The sequence below is a fragment of the Hippocampus comes genome, unplaced genomic scaffold (assembly GCF_001891065.2).
Source record: "Hippocampus comes isolate QL1 unplaced genomic scaffold, H_comes_QL1_v1.1 scaffold45, whole genome shotgun sequence".
Classification (NCBI taxonomy): Eukaryota; Metazoa; Chordata; class Actinopteri; order Syngnathiformes; family Syngnathidae; genus Hippocampus; species Hippocampus comes.
Genome location: NW_017805783.1, coordinates 1,039,867 through 1,060,192, shown reverse-complemented (window position 1 = coordinate 1,060,192; position 20,326 = coordinate 1,039,867). Strand labels below are relative to the sequence as shown.

At 41.7% G+C, this 20,326-nt stretch overlaps 1 protein-coding gene across 8 annotated transcripts in view; it reads right to left on the bottom strand.

Moving 5' to 3' along the window:
* The window catches only part of citb (citron rho-interacting serine/threonine kinase b), a 48,884-nt gene that overhangs the window by 22,251 nt on the left and 6,307 nt on the right, over positions 1-20,326 (bottom strand). For 7 of the 8 annotated variants that reach the window (XM_019885154.1, XM_019885157.1, XM_019885156.1 and 4 more), the window contains exons 2-16: positions 18,467-18,559; positions 16,479-16,622; positions 16,225-16,344; positions 11,847-12,017; positions 11,669-11,722; positions 11,512-11,565; positions 9,810-9,950; positions 7,331-7,456; positions 6,570-6,665; positions 6,280-6,396; positions 5,973-6,082; positions 5,679-5,853; positions 4,867-5,064; positions 4,723-4,776; positions 3,418-3,615 (exon numbers count right to left, since the gene is read on the bottom strand). In XM_019885154.1, coding sequence (XP_019740713.1) covers positions 3,418-3,615; positions 4,723-4,776; positions 4,867-5,064; positions 5,679-5,853; positions 5,973-6,082; positions 6,280-6,396; positions 6,570-6,665; positions 7,331-7,456; positions 9,810-9,950; positions 11,512-11,565; positions 11,669-11,722; positions 11,847-12,017; positions 16,225-16,344; positions 16,479-16,622; positions 18,467-18,475 — 1,767 coding nt within the window. In that variant the 5' untranslated portion in view covers positions 18,476-18,559. The remainder of the gene's footprint in view (positions 1-3,417; positions 3,616-4,722; positions 4,777-4,866; positions 5,065-5,678; positions 5,854-5,972; positions 6,083-6,279; positions 6,397-6,569; positions 6,666-7,330; positions 7,457-9,809; positions 9,951-11,511; positions 11,566-11,668; positions 11,723-11,846; positions 12,018-16,224; positions 16,345-16,478; positions 16,623-18,466; positions 18,560-20,326) is intronic. The other variant, XM_019885160.1, reaches the window with a different exon arrangement.

Below are 20,326 nucleotides of genomic sequence, written 5' to 3'. Positions count from 1 at the left end.
TTTAAATAACCGGGCACCAGACCTAAAATAAATGCTCAACAAATACAAATGCCTCAAGTCCTTGAACATGTAGGAACCAAACTGCCGTGATAAACGTTCTGAAATAGCTGCGGGGTGTCTTAAATTACACATTTTGACACAGGACATTTTTCTTTTTGCATCACACGGCCTACACAAAGAGCCGATCTTAAATGTTGGGAGATAAATATAGCCTGTGCTGGTCTTGCAGCATCACCACAGCTCTCTGAAGTCCAACGCTTCCACAGCTGACACGACCTGGGAGTGATGAGGATGACACATTCCGCCCTCCCACACACCACCGCATCCCTCGTCTATTCCTTCCAATGCTGGTTACACAACCGGCAGGACCGAGAGCGCTACTGGACGCCCACACGCATCCTCCCACTGGAGCAGAGCACACATCGCACAGCCTCCCCGCTCTCTTGCCGCTCGGCTCCAACCAGAATATTACACATTAGAATACAGAATTATTCAGAGAGATTCTGCTGCCAGATTTACACTTTGCAGTGTCAGAGCTGGGAGAGATGTCTTGGTCTCCTGTCACAGGTTGTGCAGGATATCACATAATGCATGTTAGTGAAAACCCAGCGTCTGACTGGCTATGAGTGGGAGGTGGGAAGAAAAAGCAGACTGAACTGAAAAACTATCGCTGGCTGATATAAATACATCCACACATTTTGTTTTGGAGAACAGGGTGGAATTTGGTGCAGAACGTTCAAACCAAGCAGACTAAAATGTTGCTTGACAGCGAGCTATGAAACTGTTTATGCAATTATTGTATTTTGCATTAGAGGATGTGGGTGGGATGCTCGAAAAAAATGGTGTGAAATCTCACAAAAACTGCTTTCAATTAAATCCCAGGAGGTGTGCACAGCAAAATAACAGCAGCACATTAGTACGTGAACACAAACAAAACTAAAAGTTTTGAAAATTGGTGTTCTGTATTTCACTGTCAACAAGAAATGGTATACTGTCCAGTTAAAATGTGTCTCACGTGTAAGGAGCACGCGTTTGGGCGATAAGCAGCCCAAATGAGCACTTGTTTGCATTGCACCCCTGTGAAATTTCCCAAATTTGCCTTCTGAGATACCAAACAGATTATTTTCTTGTTACGAATGACATTTTCTTGGGGAATTGGGAGGGGAGGAGGTTTGATTGGCCAAGGAGGGGCCACCAGGTGCCCTAATTGTAGAGTGATGGTGTGAAGCACCAGAGGTTGCATCTTCCTCACTGGGAAAAAATACATAAATATTTTTAAAATAAGTCTTTATATTAAGATGAGATTCTACAGGCAGTGGTCAAGTCCGCCTTTACCAACAGGCTTGCCTAGGCTGTAGCCTTGGGGTCCACCATATCAAAATCCATCCATCCATCCGTTTTCTCACGCTTATCTGCGGTCATACCGCGGGGGCAGCAGCTTTAGCAGGGAAGCCCGGTATCAAAATTTTATATATATATATATATATATATATATATATATATATATTTATTTATTTTTCTGTCAGCCCGTCAATCACTTAACATTCTGAATTGACCAACCCGGAGGCGATTCTGTCGGGCGCTCGGTCCGTAACTATAGTGTGAGCCAAGAGAAGGTTTTTCAGAAGTCTTAATAGCTTCATGTTATTTTGCCACTTGTTGACCTTTCTGTAAATTACTTCGCCGTGACACCACTTCACGAAGACTCCCGCTCTATGGCGCCAATCTTCATGCCAATGGGCCTATCGGAAGGCATTACATTCCACATCATTCTGCCATTTGTTTATTCACCAGTCAATCATATTGCGGCATCCACAGACAAATCACACACCCATACAATACACGACAACAATTTTCAGCCAATCCTGATGTGGAGAAAAAGCTCCGAACATCACGTGACCTCATCCCCACGTGCATATGTTTACGCACGGTAGCAGCAGTGCCAGGCGCAGGATTTATGATTGAGAGCAGTGATAAAATTAGAGTTTAGCAGTCAACATTTCATCAACATCTCACTTGAATTGAATATGAATAGGACAAAATGAGATACATACAAGATAGACAGTTTGGAAATGACAGCTCCCTATCAAGTGCCAGGGATGTTTTTTACAATTATTTGACATGGCAGATGGGGAGAACTACACTGGTGTATTCTTGTAATCAATCGCTGAGATCGAGCGCACCGGATTGGGCAGCAAGCAGCGCTGGGGGCTGCCGACCGGAGGACCGGAACGCTGGCTCTATGACCTGAAGAATGCTCATACCTTCTTTTTTCCCCTCTTGTTGTGACATTTTGGTGCACAGCAGCTGTCCACCATTGTCAAAATGTGGCTTTTTTTCTCAAATGACATGCACGTTTTTTTTACCCTGCCAAAATGGAATTGTTTACAATTAGCGCAATGCATTGTGGGATGCAGGTCATTAACATCCAGAGCTCTATGGATATGTGTGTGCTCATTTGGTTTCAGTAGTAGTTTGTTACATCAGTGCAATACTATAAAAGTATATTTTTTATTCATGGAAGTGACTGGAAAAAAATGCACTACTGCTTCCTATAACATTGGCTTTATCTACGCAGTCGAAGACCAAATTCCAGTCTGTCCTCCCAGATGACAACTCTCACACCAACAGGGTGGTCTTTACAGTATCAGAGACTATCTCAAGAATTTAGGGAAAACAAAGAATAGACCGGCCTCGCAATAATCCTGACCTAAACGTAATTGAACAAGTGTAAAATTGCCAAAATGTCCTTTTCCCTATTTGCTTCAATTTTCCAACCCACCTATGAATGCCGAACATTAAATCATTGAAGAAGATTAACATTTTGGCTAAATCTACAAGGTTGAAATAAAATGATTCAGTTGTGCTGCTCATTACTCACACTCTGTATTTTTTTGTTTGTTTGCTTTTTTTTTTTTTTTTTACTGTTCCACAATACAAACTTGTACCATACCACTTTCAGGCACCCTTCATCGAGGTGCCAACCACAGGGCAAAAGTACGCAAAGGATGGAGTTTGCAGTTCAATGATCAAAAAAACTAAATGCACCTCTCAAAATGTGTCTGATTGAAATGAACAGCAACCTTCCAAAAGTCAGAACACAAAAAAGGCTCCCATTGGCATCCTTTATTGAATTTGTCATCGAACTTCTTCACAAGTGAAAATAAAAGCCAGATGAAGGTTTATCGATCTTAGCTGTAACGTGACAACTAAAATGAATTGTGACCTGCCTTGTAAAGTGGAACGGTGGCATTTTGCTAAAACTTACAATTCAAATGAAAACTACTGAACACATTATTCTTAAATATGTAATGTGTGCACAGCAGTCAAAATGTATTCTATAATTGCACAGCAAACCGCAAAGGGATTACCGCTACAGAGAAACCAACTAGCAATACAAGACAGCCAGCAGCTCACCTGTTTTTGGTTGTTAAGATGCATCTCACGGTCAGCCACCTCTCGACGTAGTTGGTCCACATCCTGGCTGAGCTGCAGGCGGTCCTCTCGCTCGTCAGATGCGTCATCCAGCTGCTTAGACAGGTAGAAGTTCTGGCGGTTCAGCTCAGCATTCTCCTGAGTCAGTGAGGTCAGCTGTTCCTCCAGGTCGGTGATCACCTGTGGAAAGTTAGTGACACAAAAACACGCAGAGGAACCACTTCTAAGCTGTCTTCGGGTTTTAAGTTAGAAATATCATCGCCTGATAGCCATCATAATTTCATGGGCTAATCATGTCTTTCTACTCTAATCACGCATACTCGCGACGCTTGCTCTTGAGTCTGATGAGGGGGCATGTGAACAACTCCCCCTCCATTGTCAGCTCTCAGGAGAACATGAACCGTGCGTAGATTCAAGGGTTGGGGGAAGGGCATCAGGAGCAAATCTTTTATGCGCATAAATGAGTTGTTGCGCTTCGACTCAGAAAATCTTTTCCCCTCAGGCAGCAGACTGACAGCAGAATCTGAATACTTGAGTCTTGGTGCAAAAGTCAACAGTGGACGCCGTGATGATCTGCAGAGTCTCCACATGTCTGTCATTCAAGTACCTTGCCCTGCCACACGGCCTCGCCAGTGCCGATTGCGTACTACTAAAAACTGGCTGTGGAAGCTGCGATAATACAGAGATTAACAGTAAAAAGAGAAAGAAAGTTTCTGATTTGTTGTTTCTTTCATGGCATTAGATTTGGAGGCTACGCAGCATCCGGAGCAGGAACACCAAGCTGAGGAATAGCTTCTGTCCGGAGGCTGTTGGACTATCAAATACAGTGGAGGCGCACCAGACCCATTGTGGATCTCCATTTGGTGCCTAAGCAGCTGAACTTGATTTGGGGTTCATCAGAGGCACTTTAAATGGTGGCAGGCATGTACGGACTCCGCTTTAACATGGGTTTAAATGTGATTGATTCATTCTGAACACAGACACATCTTCAGTTATAAGAGGGTGTGCACATTTGTACAACCACATTCTATAATTTGTTTATTTTTACTTGCCCTCTAAAATATTTATTTTTTGTTTGCTTTAATTGCATTATCCAGGTTATAGATCCCATTAATGGGGGATAAAGCTTTGGAAATGCATCCGAATAGGACCGTCTAGTCCTTTTTATATCCACTGTACTGTCGTACTATATACACATAAACATACACAACAATAAGTCAGTAACCTTGATGAGTAGATGACAGCCAGTATATTCATGCAAAGACTAAAACATATTGTGCTGCTTACCGCACAGCTGTCCCTCAAAGCATCATACTTCCGTTGTATCTCATCTCTGTGTGCCTGACAGATTCGACAATCGAGACAGTCACATTTCAGCCAATGAGTAACATGGCATCAAAAAAATGTCCTCCTTTCCCATTCATGTCTCACTCTGAGCACAGTGATCTCCTCCTCAGCCTCCGCAGTGGTCTCCTCGAGCTCAGTCTTGGCATGTTGCAGCTGGCTCTCCAAAGCGCGGCGAGCCGCCTGGAGGTTGGTGATCTGGGCTTCGCGCTCCTGCAATGACAGGGTCACCTCTGTCACCTGCCGCTTGATCTCCAGCTTCTGCTCTTCGTGCTCCAGTCCAATCTAAGAATACAGATGGAGGGAGAATCCACATTCAGGGAGGAGCATGATGTTATATTGAAATGGGATTCGCTGGATTACCTTGAATAATTACTGTGACTTTAGAACTATTCTCAAGATCTTAGTAAGTCATTAAACATCAGTAATGTAACGGTAAAGGCACCGGTGGTGGAAAAAGAACTTTTTTTGCAGCTTGCCATGTGCCGAGTGTCTTCTTCTTGAAACTGCTCCCAGTGCTCGGTTCAAATGGGATAAAGCCAATGCTGGGTAATTTAAACCCAACACATTAGGTTGAGGATTTGAGCCAGCACGTTGACACCAACCAGAGATAAAAATGACCCAGCCTGATGTGTTAAAGCAACCAAGAAATGGGTTAATAGTGTCGCTGTTGTCAAAAATAATACTAATTTTTTACCAACAAAAACAACCCAATATTTTTAGTGTACATAAAAGCTCTATCCAGCTATCTATCTAGTTAGCTAGCTATGGCCACAATATATCAATTTTTCACTCATTCATTCTTCAAACTGTGGCAAATCTTCACAGTCACTAAGATTCAAGCTTATCCACTGCAAAATATACAGTAAAAGCTGATGATACAGAATTTCAATATGAACCTCTCTGAGCCTGTTTTCCAGCTCCAAAACCCGACTCTTGTGCGTATGCTCTTGGTGGCTTGTTTTTTCTAGATGCTCCTCAAGTTTGGCATTCTGGGCTTCCAACTTCCCAGCCTGAGACTCCAAGTAGAACTTCTGCTGGCGGAGCTCTGAGATCATCTCTTCCTGGGCTTTCCTGCCATTACAACACATCCAAAGGTGTAAAACGCTCAGTAAAAGGTGCACACAATCTAGAAATAAAATGCTCAAAACAGCATACATAGACGAGGGAAATGGGCAGCAATCACTACTTACATATTTTTCTGGGTGTAAATGCTGCTGTTGGCTGCTAGTTTGTTGGCCTCAGACAGCTCAGCAATTCTCTGCTCCAGGCTGTTCATCTTAGACTCCATTGCGTTTATGGTCTGGATGAAAATGATTACCAGTAGAACTTGAAATAATAACTGGGAGGCAAAGATTTATAGTGCAGACCTAGGTATTGGGCTGTTTTGTGCCTCTAAAATGAAGAAACCCAGATCATCTAAACAAGAAATCTATGTCAGTTTGATAAATGTGAAAATATGGCCGAAATAGTGTCACTTCCAAGCTGGTCAGCTCTTACCGCCTTCTGTTCACTGATGATGCTGCACTTCTCGCGAACCTCCTCCTCATATTTGCTCTGACTGGACTCCAGCATTTCTTTATCAGCCATGTCCGCCTTCATTTGAGACTCCAGCACCTGCCGGGCAACCCACAAAACCAGTACGGTATATCACTTAACGGGACAAAGGATGGTGAGAAGATGTACACCTACAGCTCAGGTGACAAAAGCTACACTTGCTAACATTAGGCATGCATTCTATTATTATTGTTGTTTTCATTGCACAGTGAGTATATATTAGTTTATTTAACCTTAATCTTATCTTCATAGAGCTTCTCCTTCTGTTTGAGATGTGTTTCCATCCTCTGTGCTGTGGCTTGGGAATCTCGCAGACTTTCCTCAAGCTCCTACACAAAAGTAATGCACTTTGTATTAGACCAGTGGTTCTTAACCTTGTTGGAGGTACCGAACCCAACTAGTTCATATGCACATTCACCGAATCCTTTATTCCTCATTAGTGAAAAATAAAAACGTGATTTTTTTTTTTTTTTTACAAATTCAAGACAGAAAAAAAACACATTTATCAAAAACAGAAAAAACTAAATAAAATTTCAAGACATAAGTATATATATTTTTAAATTGTGCACAAAATGAACCAGCCAGTGATGGCCGTGTCATAACTGATTGACATGTTGAGTCAGGTGTGCCTTAACCTTTATGGCCGAGGCTCCGTCGAACCCCCGAGACCGATTCACCGAACCCAGGTTCAGAACCAATGTATTAGACAGTGCACATTATCGCAAAACACCGGTAAAGGCTAACTCATTTTGTATTGTCGTTACAAAATTCCCATCTTATATCTCGATGCATCCATTTTCTACAATGCTTATACTCTTTAGCATTGCAGGTCAGCTGGAGCATATCAATCAAAGGGCACATAGCGTATAGACAAACAACTCATCACGTTCACTTTCTGAAAGGATGCCATGCAAACTTGAACCTTTTCTCGACAAATGTAACAAAAACAATCTCACAGCTCCTCTGATTATTTTAGAGATGAAAGATGGGTTACCAGAATTTTATCTGCCATCTGCTGAATTTGCTGGCCCTTGCTCTGGATGTCATCCTTCATTTTGGTCTCGCGGCGTTCAACAATCTCAAGCCTTTTCACCTGGTTCTCCAGTGTCTTTCGACCATCCTGCACACGCCCACACAAGTGCAAACATCATTTCATGTTTTGGGCATGATGGTTCAGGCAATATGGATGCATTCTTAAGTGTACAATATCACCCTATGAACCTGCTCTAAGAGTAAAGTTTAAACAACATTATCAGAAAATTGTAACTGGATTGCTTGATATTGAATACAAGCCACGGCATTTCATTTGCAACTTCTATGGAACAGCAAGCCTACACTCCTCTGGAGAAGTGTTGGAACAGTGAGACTAAGTAATTTATTTTAACGGAAAACCAAAAAGATTTGGGCTTGCCATCCAACAGTGATGAATATGAGACAAGGGATCAACATTTCAATTATTTCCAGGTGCTGTACTTACATTTGAATTGGATAAACAACAAATGTGCTCAACCTATGACACACTGCCAGCATTAAATTTGAGCATTTTTTGTTTTGTGTATGTTTTTCAAGGATTTCACGACAGCCTCTTTCTGTTTTTTGGTGTGTGGACTCCTCTTCATCATGTAAAATTGACCTGGCCAGTCGAAAATGTCCCCATTCCTTGTCCTGGTTAACCCCTTTGTTGTTTTGGCAGTGTTAGGCATGTTCAAAAAAAGTAAGTACTGTAGTTATAGTAACAAATGTCTTCAGTTGCAGCACGAGTGTTGCGTGAAACTGGAAACCCATGAGCACGCAAATGTGAGCGTTAAAATGAGCAGAGCTATTGTGAGCTGATTAAACACTCACAAGCAGTAAGGAGCACACACTTTTGCTCATTATACTCTCCATAACTAAGAAGTAATTTTTTCCCAATGCCATGCTCGCTCATAGTTCAAGAAACAAAATTCACACATAGCCAGAACCAACAATCAACACATCCGCAGCACGCGCAGAACCAAGTCTAAATAAAAAGCAAAGTTTAGTTGAGCTTAATTTACCACATCGTGCCGTTTTCATTTTTTTTTTTCATGCCTTTTGGCCATTAACTTGACTTGTATCTGATGCACTGATTTGCAGCCAATACTGATATAGGTGGCATATTCATTCAACTCATATCCAAAAAGCATGGAAGTGTGGAGCTGACAATGTAGAGGTAAACATTTTGCTGGACAAATACGTTTGAATGTACTTGCAAGAACATTCGAAAATATTGAAATACATTTGAACATACTCGCAAGTATATTCGAACGCAGCCCGGCAAGCTACACCCACTAAGAAAGTGGGTCCGGAAAGCCTTCCCCCCACTGTGGCTGGGCCCCGGTTCAAGACCATGCGTTCAATCAAATTCGTTAATTTGCTGTGATGTATCCTGTGTGTGCAACATCACGGTTGGAGATGAAAGTCTGTCCTCATTCTAAGTGACGCGTGGGACAGACAATAATTTGTTTACATTCAGGATTTTTCCATAATGCCACAGGATATACGAAGTCAATAATCCGTGGCATTATGGAAAACAATGCCAAACGGAAAATGCACTGCAGTCAAAAATGAAAAACAAAACCCCCCAAAAATTACAAATAAAAAATGTTTTCCTGACTTCTGAACATGTAGTTATGAGTGCGTTCAAACGTATTTGCCAGCCGCATTTTTTTACTCCACATTGGCAGCTCCACGCCTACATAGAAAAGCACTATTAGACAAAAATCTAGTAAATCGCCACAATTGTGAGCACTGCTTTTTGACTTTAGCTTTGTTCATTTCCTCCACCCTGAATGTGTTGAGAAAAGATTCCATACACATTATGCATTCCATTTGATGAAACCATGACTGAGAATTGTACAGTAAACAATGAGATCCCAGCCATTTTGTATACCTATTCTAGTGCGGATGGTGACGACTTTGTTAATCAGTATCTGAAGAAATGTTATTACCATCTGCAGACGATTGACATCTCAAAATTGTGACGTGCTTTTAGTGCAAATGTATTCTTTCTTTGAATAAGCAATGGAAATGGACACACCTGGGCAACAAAGAAACAACAGTCAACGGCATACTTCAATATTTTGGCTCATGAAAAATGGGTAGTTAAATATAAGGTTTTCTAACCAAAGTATCAAAATCCCTTGTAAATATATGGCTCTTAATTCCCAAATGGAATCTCTTGTCTCATATTCACATTTTAAATTAAGACCTAAATGTTTGCACTTTACAGTTAAAATAAAGAATTGGCCTTAGAGTTCAAATATTTTGGAGGGGAGTGATGCTGCGGTGCTTAACAGATAAACAAGCCAGTTCTGGTGTTTTTTATTCAGTACTGCAAAATAATATGGTATGATTTATAAAAAAAAAAAAAAAAAAAGAAAGAAAACCTGTTGAAGTCAACACCCACAGGGAGCGCTATACTGGAGGTTTTTTTTTTTCTTTTTTTTCTGTACCTCAGTCTCACGGAGACGTCTTCGCAGACTGTCATTGGAGTCCTCCTTGTTCTGTAGCCTCTCGAGATCTCGTTCCATGCGCTCTTTGGCCATCTTCATACTTTGAAGATGGTCTGTAGCTTCAGAACTGGATTTTAATGCCTAGGAATTGATGTTCAATGTCAATTAATTTTGGTTCCTAATGGTGATTACAGTTCTTTCATCTGAAATAATGTTATCATATTTCACATAATAACTACAAAAAAATTCCAGGGACATTTTGAATGGGCCTGCTAATATTTGTGAAGAATGTGTGATGAGTTGTGCTTGCCCAGTGGAACTATTTTAGACCTTGGCGTCAACAAAAAAGAAAGTCTTTGCTCAGTACGTCAGACATTTGCATGTACTGTGTTGTGTCCATTTTGAGATCTAATCATCTGGAAAGACAGTGATAATTTGGATTTTCTTTCAAACATATCGTCACCACAACCTTAAAAGAGTTACATTTAGTCCCACAATGATTATGTTTTGTTTTCTTGCTCATCACAACGCTCTCAAATTCTGTTCTCCAGCCTATCTGTTTGGAGTGTAGGTGTGACATTCCAGTGGATGAAACAACTACAATCCAGGTGGAAGGTGGTTTCCAAAGTGCCCACTTCACAAATCTGTGACCTCCTTGGCCAACTTTATATCATCCGCCAGTTGAGGTCTACTTCCATTTTTTGTATAAATGTACTTTATGCACCTCAAACTGCTGCGGGACTCAAGAAAAACTTTGGCTTCTTCCGCCATGTCAACATCTATCAAAGCACCTCTTGCACGTGGCGCTTCAAGGGAATGAGAGGCTTGCCCCAAATCAAGCCTTTTTTTTTTTGTGCCACACGGAATCATCTTGCATGAGACTGCAAACCCCCCCTCCTAAAAAAAAGTAGTCTACAGCCCACCTCCTTGCAGACTTACATTGCGCCTCGCACCAGAATTGCAATGGGCACGAAAATAGAGCCCAAACAAACAAAGATGTGGGGAGCTATAAGTTGCAGGTCAGTACAAGGATCAAAACAGGTGGACTAGCAAATGGTTCAAAATATTAACTGCCCTTGGACCCCAATAGTAAAATAAATAAATAGATAAAATGGACTGAAGCATCTTTTTTTTTCAACACACAACAAAACAACTATACAGTTTATCCACACCTTCTTAAATTAAATGTTACAGTATGTGCAGAAAGTACTGTAGTGAAGGCCAGTGTGAGGGGGTGGTAAAGTTTATGTTGAGTGGCAGTCGTTAGTTCAGTTTATATATTGCATGTACTGTATCTATTCTTCTAATACAGATACTCATGCTAGTCTCATCGAGCGACACATGACAAAAGACACCAGCAAATTATTCCGATAGGAATCAAATGAAAACCTGATTTTCGTTAGCCGTGTGGATGTAAAATATGCTGGATGGTCAAACCATTTGGAAGGGTGTTGAGTTGGAATATTTGCTGTGTCTGGAGAAGGAGACCATTCAGAAGATCATTTCCAATTGGGGGAGCTTTTTGATTTCAAAAATGGGCCAAATCTGACATGAAGGCCACATTATAAGGGAAAGAATGACATCACAGATGATGAACAAAACTTTTATATGCTTATCAGAAAGACAATCGGGTTGTTTTCTTTCTTTTATCCAAGCGTGCACAGTTATATGAATTATTCATTTCCAAACAAGGATTTTCTACCTTGGCAAGCTTCTCTTGAAGATCATGGAGCTTTGCCTGCTGCTCTGAATTGGTCTAAAACCAAAATCACAGTTAAAAATATGTACCGTAGATTATTTGACTTTCTTCTGAAACTAGTCGAAATAGTCCAGTACTGTGAATAGACTCAATAAAATACCTTTTCCAGCTTGGTGATGAGCTCATCTGCTTCCGCTTTTCCTTGCTCTTTGGCCTGTGAACAAATAAATATAGAAGTGTCAGTGAGCTTGCCTTCAAATAATGCTTGGAAAAAAAAAAAAAAAAGATGCCCAAATCTACAGGCATGATAAAAAAGGCCCGATCTGAAAATGAAACACCTTCTGCAATCGATGCTGATAGTCTCCAGCCTTCCTCTTCAATTCTTCACTGTTCTGCCGAGACTCTTTCAACTCTGCCTCATACAGGTCGCTGCGACGACGAGCAGCTGACAGGTCCTCCTCCAGTTGTCGGATGGAAACTCGCATCTCCTCCAACTGGGCATGATATTCCTGTGAAGAAACCAAATCATTCTCTCAAACAAATTTTGAAAGATTTATGGAAAAGGGGGCGGGCCAGTGAGTGGTCTGGTGGTTAGCGCGTCGACCTCACAGTGCAGAGGTACCGGGTTCGATTCCAGCTCCGTCCTCCCTGTGTGGAGTTTGCATGTTCTCCCCTGCCTGCATGGGTTTTCTCCGGTTACTCCGGTTTCCTCCCACATTCCAAAAACATGCACCATAGGTTAATGGACCACTCGAAATTGTCCCTAGGTGTGAGTGTGAGCGCGGATGGTTGTTCGTCTATGTGTGCCCTGCGATTGGCTGGCAACCGGTTCAGGGTGTCCCCCAACTATTGCCCGAAGACAGCTGGGATAGGCTCCAGCACGCCCCGCGACCCTAGTGAGGATAAAGCGGTTCAGAAAATGGATGGATAAACGGATGGATGGAAAAGGGGGGCAGGGTGTTCCAAGTACAAGGTGATTAAATTCAGTCGAGTGTTAGTGCTCCAATCAGGTTGCTTATAAAATATCAAGAAATTAATATAGTTATACTTGTGTAACTACCACATGAAATGGAAGTGGAAAAGGGCTCACTGTTTGTCCCAGTATTTCTTGACCTGATTCCAGCTGGGAAAAAAAAAAAAAGTTCTTGTTCGACACTACTGTATCATTCATGTGAGCAGATGCATACATAAGTGATGCTGCTGACTACGTTCAAACTGCATAGGATGAAAAGACAGTAGAAATCCTTGAATTCAAGGCTGTTTGTGTCAGACAATTTGGTAGGAAGCACTGTTGGGAGTAAGTAGGAAGTGCCATAGTCACTTCATTTACCTGTCTGTCAAAAGGTGATTGGTTACAGCCTTGCTCTAATTACAAGAAGAGCATCCGCCTTATCAGGTTACATGGCACGTCTGTACATTCATCCGTCTAATAAAAAGTAACATCTCCTGACTCAGAGGCTCAGTATGGAACAGGGCGAGTAAAGCTAGCCAGGGCCGCAGATAAAATTGCTTAAAGCGTTGGGGAGGGGAATCAACTTAAGGAAGAGAATAAATATTAGGCCTAGGTTCAATGATAATGTTCCCCCTTAAAGGTCCTATTGGTAGCCATTAGTACGATCTGAATCTGAACCCGAGAACATGACACCAGATTGATGTTTGCGCTACTTGATGTCATATTTAAATACTATTGTCCCTTCCTGTCATCACACTCCTCCTACTTGTTTCCTGTGGGCATGTATCTTAAGCAATGGCATTTGATCAACCACACTTGCTCATACACAGAATGACAGTCAGTCAAAGCAAACAATACGACTCACACGTTACGGACCTGCTAAATATGCCCGGAATGACACCACGGTGGGTTTTGCATATGTCACAGAGATTCATGGCTTGAGTGAATACTGCTATTTTTTTTTTAATTTGAATCAATCATCACTATTTACTGTTGATCCAATACTGCACGGCTTCTGCATGAAAATGCTAAACGCTGGCGTGCGTGGGAGACAGATGCTATTCAAGATGAAAAGCTGAATTTAGCTGGTGTAAATGGCGGTCGAAGAGCCCCCCCCCCCCCAATGTGTACATGGAGCAAGGTAGCACTTTTATGAACAGAGGATTTGACTCATATATTTGAAGATGCAAATTATGGTTTGTTTCAAGAGGGTTTGATGGAATATCCCATCTTGTTCGGTCACAGTTTTACTGCGGATGTGACACTTATCACCACCCACAAAATAATTAAGAGCACACGTTTAGTCCACGTTGTTGAAGAGAACCCAGAAATTAGCAAGAAGCAGTCCCTTTTTGTTCCTCAAAATCTGACACTATTGGGGGAAAGGGTTAAGATTGGCATTCTACCTCCAAATGAGCAGCCGAAATAAATTCCCTCCAGTAGTAATCCCTCAAACATGTCGTAACGAAAAAGAAATGGCAGCGAGGAAAATCATATAACCTCCAAACAGCTTCAAATGCCCTAACCTCCTGCATAGAGGCCTCACGCAGTTTTCGACTAGCACGACATATGATTTGAGTCGTAGCATTTAGATCATCACCACTTTATCGACTTAGAATCGCAAAACACAGTCAGATGCAGGTGTGGGTTTAATCAGTTACTGTATGTCTTGAACGCCTCGTCGTAGCGGCAAGAAAACGTCTTCCCACCATTTGTTCCTTCTTTGGCAAAGGCGGAGCAACTCCACCTGCATACACAGTGGTATCGTGCGGATTACCAACACCAGAGGACAAGGAAGTATTTAACCCCCGGATCCAAGAACAGTTTTAGCACTTGGAGTCACTCCCACGCATCCCAAAGTTAACCTCTTTCTCTGTTAAGCAAAACCATTCCATTTTTACATCAGAAAATGACATGACACTTGACCTTTGAGTGATTCCTATTCAATGCCGGTCAGACACAATATACAGTATATCAGCAACAATTTTAAAGATATCAACAAATTCAAAAAATTTGTCATTTGTACACATGACAAGACTTTGGGTAAATGTCTCAATAGCAGAACAAATGTTGCAAATAATCCGCTTTGGCGGCAAATATAGCGGTATATGTACAGCACAATAGATCAAACGCGATGCACACTGTCACTCAAATGGGAATATCTCGTCTGATTTCTGGATGAAGATGTGGTTGAAAATTCTGTTTCTGAAAGAGTCTGAACTAAGACCCAGCATCTCATCACGATCAGCCTGCCCACTGCATCAGCGCTCTCTTCACTCGTAGGTATAGGGCTCTCGTCACCATAGCAACCATTGCACAATGTATTCAGTGCTTGGTAACCAGCGCTGGAGTTCGAAGGGAAAAAAAAAGGGGTGCTTTTTCGAAAATAAATAAAATAAATTATGAAATAGTAGGGATTTCTTTATCCTCCTACAGTGTCAGTGTGAGAACTAAATTTCTGCTCTCACTGGTCAAGAGATATATAAACCCTGCATACTGTGACAGTGAAAAGTCGCAGACATAATCAATGTACAGTGTAACGTAGAGTGATGTTTTATAAGATCGGCACACTCAATTGGCCAAGCGTAAATAATTGATGCAATATGTGACACAATTTGGAAAAAGTCGATTTTCAGTTGTTATTCCATTCCAACCTTCAAAAAGTCGTCTTCAGCCAAATTCATTGAACAATTCACTTCATTCCTTCTGTCACGATCAGAATTACGGTATCAATAAGAACCCCATAACAGCACATGCACCATGTTTGAGCAAGGATGTCGTCCGTTTTGCATCATGAGCTGCTCCTGTCCTTCTGCAATCTCCCCACCCCCCATCTCTCTGATACACGCATTCCTTGGTTTCATGTCTAAACCTGTGCATTGTTTGTGGTTGACATGTTCTTGAAACTCTCTGTATTTACATTCATGGAGGTATCTCGTCATCATAAATTTTGACAATGATACCCGCATACCAAGGATTCTGTGATCACTAACTTGAATTGTCTTACTGTTGGAGTCACTGCAAAAACTAATTCAACACTTTTGGGTGGCAAAGAAAATGGCCATGTCCGGCGCCCCGATGGTCCAGTGGTTAGCACGTCGACCTCACAGTGCAGAGGCCGTGGGTTCAATCCCAGCTCCAGCCTCTGCATGGGTTTTCTCCGGATACTCCGGTTTCCTCCCACATTCCAAAAACATGCATGGCAGGGTGATTGAACACTCAAAAGAGTGTGAGTGTGAGCGCGGATGGTTGTTCGCCTGTGTGTGCCCTGCGATTAGCTGGCACCTGGTTCAGGGTGTCTCCCGCCTACTGCCCGAAGACGGCTGAGTTAGGCTCCAGCATGTCCCACGACCCTTGTGAGGATAAAGCGGTTCAGAAAGGGGATGGATGGAAAATGGCCATGTGAGTCATCTTACATCAACCAACTAGAGTCTGTTTTTCCACTTCTTGAAGTCAAAGCAGCAAGAAACACAAATCAACAGCAATTCAATGTGCTGGCAGATCGAATTCAGAATTTAGTCTCCATGAGCTCCGGACTTCAGGCAGGCATTGACACATTTTCCAAATGCTCGTGAAAATGCAGTCGATCTGCATAAAATGACTGTAAAAATGTTGCAAAATCTGAGTTTGAAAAGTCTCCAATTTAGTCACATCTTCTCAGTTTGATTTCAAATCTCCAAAAGCTTCTGGATCTTAATGTATCTCAAACCCTCCATCGCATAAATGTTGACAACATGACCGGATAGTACACTTCCATCTGTTACCTGTTCTTTGATCTCCTGAAGCTTGTTACTCTGCTCCCGGATGTCGTGGAGGAGCTGTAATGCTTTGTCATCCTCCTGCGTGACCTCCATACGAGCTTGTTCCAGACTACGCTTCAGACTCTGAAAGCAAAATCGAGAATGTCAGACATAAATACATAAGATAAAGAGCATTTCTCAAAGGCCTGCACTCATTGTAATAAACAAAATTACTCTATGCCTGTGCAGTTGGTGTCAGTGCCACTGTATCTACATACACTGCATTCTGTAATGTAGGTGGCGAGGTCCTGTTCGAGGATAGTCCTTTGAGTCTCTGAGGCTTTCAACTCGATGTCCTTCTGCTGCAGTACTGACTCGAGGTCAGACATCTTCCTTTGTACAAGTAAGATCTCCTGCTCAACCTGGACATAAGAAAATGACACTCAAACAATCCATCATGAGACTTTTACCACATTTGATGATTTAGGCTCCCACAGGTTCCCACTGTTATATTAAAACCACACTAACGGCAATTCCAAAGACTTCTTTGTAGGAGGCGCGTATATTGAACAATATTACACCATTTTGTCCATGAAGTTAATTGTGCCTATCAAATACTTAAAAGCTGGTGAACTGTTTCAATCATACCAAGGTCAACGGAAGTGTAGTTAGAATGCCAATCAGTCCGATGCCTTAGAAGGGGTTAAATCCGGAAGTTTAGTCATTATCAGAGGTGGGTTGGTACCCACCTCTGATAATGACTAAACTGCATTACATTTACTGCTTTACAATTATTTCAGTAACTTTAGGGATAAATTGTACTTGCCAGAGTAACAGATGAAACAGTACTTTTACTCCAATACATTTAAATACATTTCGTTTGGTACTTTTACATTTATTGATTCATTATTTGTGCAAAATTGCACCGAGCAACATTGACACAGTGCGCCTTTATCGCTGATCATTTTCAAGCCACAACCTTTTGAGATCGCATAATCAAAACCGAATGTTTGACTGAGGTAACAACTCTGGCACCTGAAGAGTTAAGCCAATGTTTGCATTTTAAGTGTATGAAACGTAACGGTTACATACGCAAAAATTAATATTTAAATCTTGTCACTGAAAATGCGCTACATTTTTAAGCAAAGGGATGAAGTTGAGACCTTGAGGCCTCACAGTTTTCTTGAGTGCGGACTGAACTGTCAAGAAGAGACACCACAAGACAGTGTATGGTTTTACCAATTTATTAATTGGGATCGATTGATCATGTTGGCACCGTACAACCCTTTTCAGCATCGCACAAATTGGATGTCTTACTTTTACATTTGCATGACCTCGAATACCTCCAAATTAGATGAGATACTGTATTTCGGTATTAAAAAGTATTTTGGGGGCGGGGGGGTCAAAGATGAACCATCCCACCATGCCTGTGAGAAACATCAAAGTACAGTGCTGCATGAAAATCATCAGCTTGAAAACGAGGGATTCCACTGTACGTCATATCTAAAAATAAAAGTGCAGAAAATCCACTTTAACCAGGCAGAGCGCATTTTTCTGAGAGGACCTCAAGCGGACCTGGTGTGACATGATCACACAAAAACAGGGTCAGGAATAATGGCGGGACCTGGTCCATTCCAGCAGACTAAACTGTGGTTTGTAGCGCATCTTCGGTACCCAGTTGTTGATTTAATTGTCTAGGTCACAGAACATTCCGCTATCCTGGTGTGCTTTAGATGCTACTTGGATCAATACTGTAAATTCCTTATTGACCTTTTTTCTGTCAACACAGAATCCATCCCAGCAAGCTGAAGGAATACACTGACTTAAGAAAATGCCACAGAAAGCAGGCGTTCTCTTTCTTTGATGACCCTCCGATGAAGAATGCAAAAAGAATTTTAAAATATGTTTCCATTTATTTTTTATATTATTTTATTTTTTGTTTATGTTCGTTGTTGTCAGACAACGTTTGAATTTGCATATATATTTATTTTTATTTGTTTGTGCTCCTGAAAAAAAATAAACATCCAAAATTACTCAATATTTACGAAGTACTTGAGTATTTTTTTTTCATTTAATACTTATTTACTCTTAGTCCAGTAATTATTTAGTAGAATACTTTTTACTTTTACTTGAGCCCTATTATTCAAAAGGAACGGTACTCTTGAGTACAATTTTTTGCTACCCTACTCAACTGTGTTTAGTAGATAAAGTTTTTATGTCACCGGAAAATTGCGTTCTCTGAGAATAACAAGCATAGACACAATACCTGTGACATGTGTCCAGCAATTCTGACAGTTTTGTTTCAAGATGGTCCCAAAGGGGCTGCTGTAATGGACAACTGGTTGTTGTTGTCACTGTTCTGATGGAGAGAAAGATGAGAGACATGAACACAAAAGGAGAAACATGTGGAATAAGTCACCTGGACTACAAAGGCCTGTTTAGAGGCTTTCATGATACAAAAACATTTATCCATCCATTTTCCGATCCGCTTTATCCTCACAATTGTCGCGGGGGGTGCTGGAGCCTATCCCAGCTGTCTTTTGGCAGTCGGCGGGATACACCCTGAACTGGTGGCCAGCCAATCGCAAACCACACAGAGACGAACAACCATCCGCGCTCACACTCACACGTAGGGACAATTTAGAGTGGTGCAGGGTTCGATTCCGGCTGCGGCCTTCCTCCTCTCCCTTTGCCTACGTGGGTTTTCTCCGGGTAGTCTGGTTTCCTCCCTCATTCTAAAAACATGGAAGACAGGTTAATAGAAGACTCTAAATTGTCCCTAGGTGTGACTTGGTATTCATCTATGTGTGCTCTGCAATTAGCTGGCAACGAGTTCTGCCCGATGACAGCTGTGATAGGCTCCAGCATGCCCACGACCCTGGTGAGACTAAGCAGATTGGAAAATGGATGGATGGATGAAATTAAGGAGAACAACCACCCAATCAATGCTTTGTGGCTGTTTTCTTCAAGTGGAACTGAAACCTCAGTCTAGGTGAAGGGAATTATGAACACTTCCAAATACCAAATAATATTGTGTTCAAGCTTCCACGAGAAAGCTGAATATGAAAAGGAATCTCACTTTTCTGCTTGACCACCGCACAACACTGCAAAAAAGGATTTAGATTACCAGTCGATTAGTACAGGGGTCCCAAACCGCCGGTCCGCGGACCGGTACCGGTCCGCCGGGCATTTGGTACCGGGCCGCACAGAACGAACTTGACTTAATTCCGTTTTATTTCGGAATACGAAAGATGTTTTATTTTGAAAAACTACCGGATTCTCCATTACATCCGTCTGTGTTACGCTTGACAAGCGTCAAGCCACGCTTCTCCTTCACGTGACCGATTACTTCAAAACAAAACGCATGCAGCAACGGCGACGAAAACAAAATTACGAAGTAGACTGGACATAAACCACACACTTGAGGTGTCATTGTTTCCTATTACCCCGAGATGGGCCGTCTGGTTGCAGAAAATCAAGCTCGGTGCTGTGGTGAGTCGTCATTTTCATGCACTTTGAATTTGCGTTGTATCGTATTTTGAAGGCATTAAACATTGCCATCGCGATCGGAGTGTTGTGGCCAGATTAGACGCTCCTTGTGTTTATTATTATATTTCGAAAACGCCACAGTTTTCATGCAGCTCATACCATACCATTGGATCGTAGTGTTGCGGTCAGATTAGACGCTCCTTGTGTTTATTATTATATTTCGAAAACGGCACAGTTTTCATGCAGCTCATACCATATTATTTTGTTGTATTATTTCCGCCACACATTAAATGCCGGTCCCTGAAAATATTGTCTGACATAAACCGGTCCGTGGGGCAAAAAAGGTTGGGGGCCCCTGGATTAGTACATGCTGAAATTAAGTAAAGTGACTTGCTTTACCAGAAGACTTTTGACATTTTGTGCGGCCCAGCCTGAACCCAGACCTGAATCCACTTGAAATTGTGTAATTCATCTGAAGCATGCAACACATGGTAGAGTGGCTTTCCTTGAAACCTGACAGATTTGGAGCACATATGCAAGGAAAAGTGGGCAAATGTTGCCAATTCAAGATGTGCCCTGCTGATAGACTCTTTCCCCGTAAGACTGTAAAAGTAAAAGTAAAAAAAAAAAAGAAAAG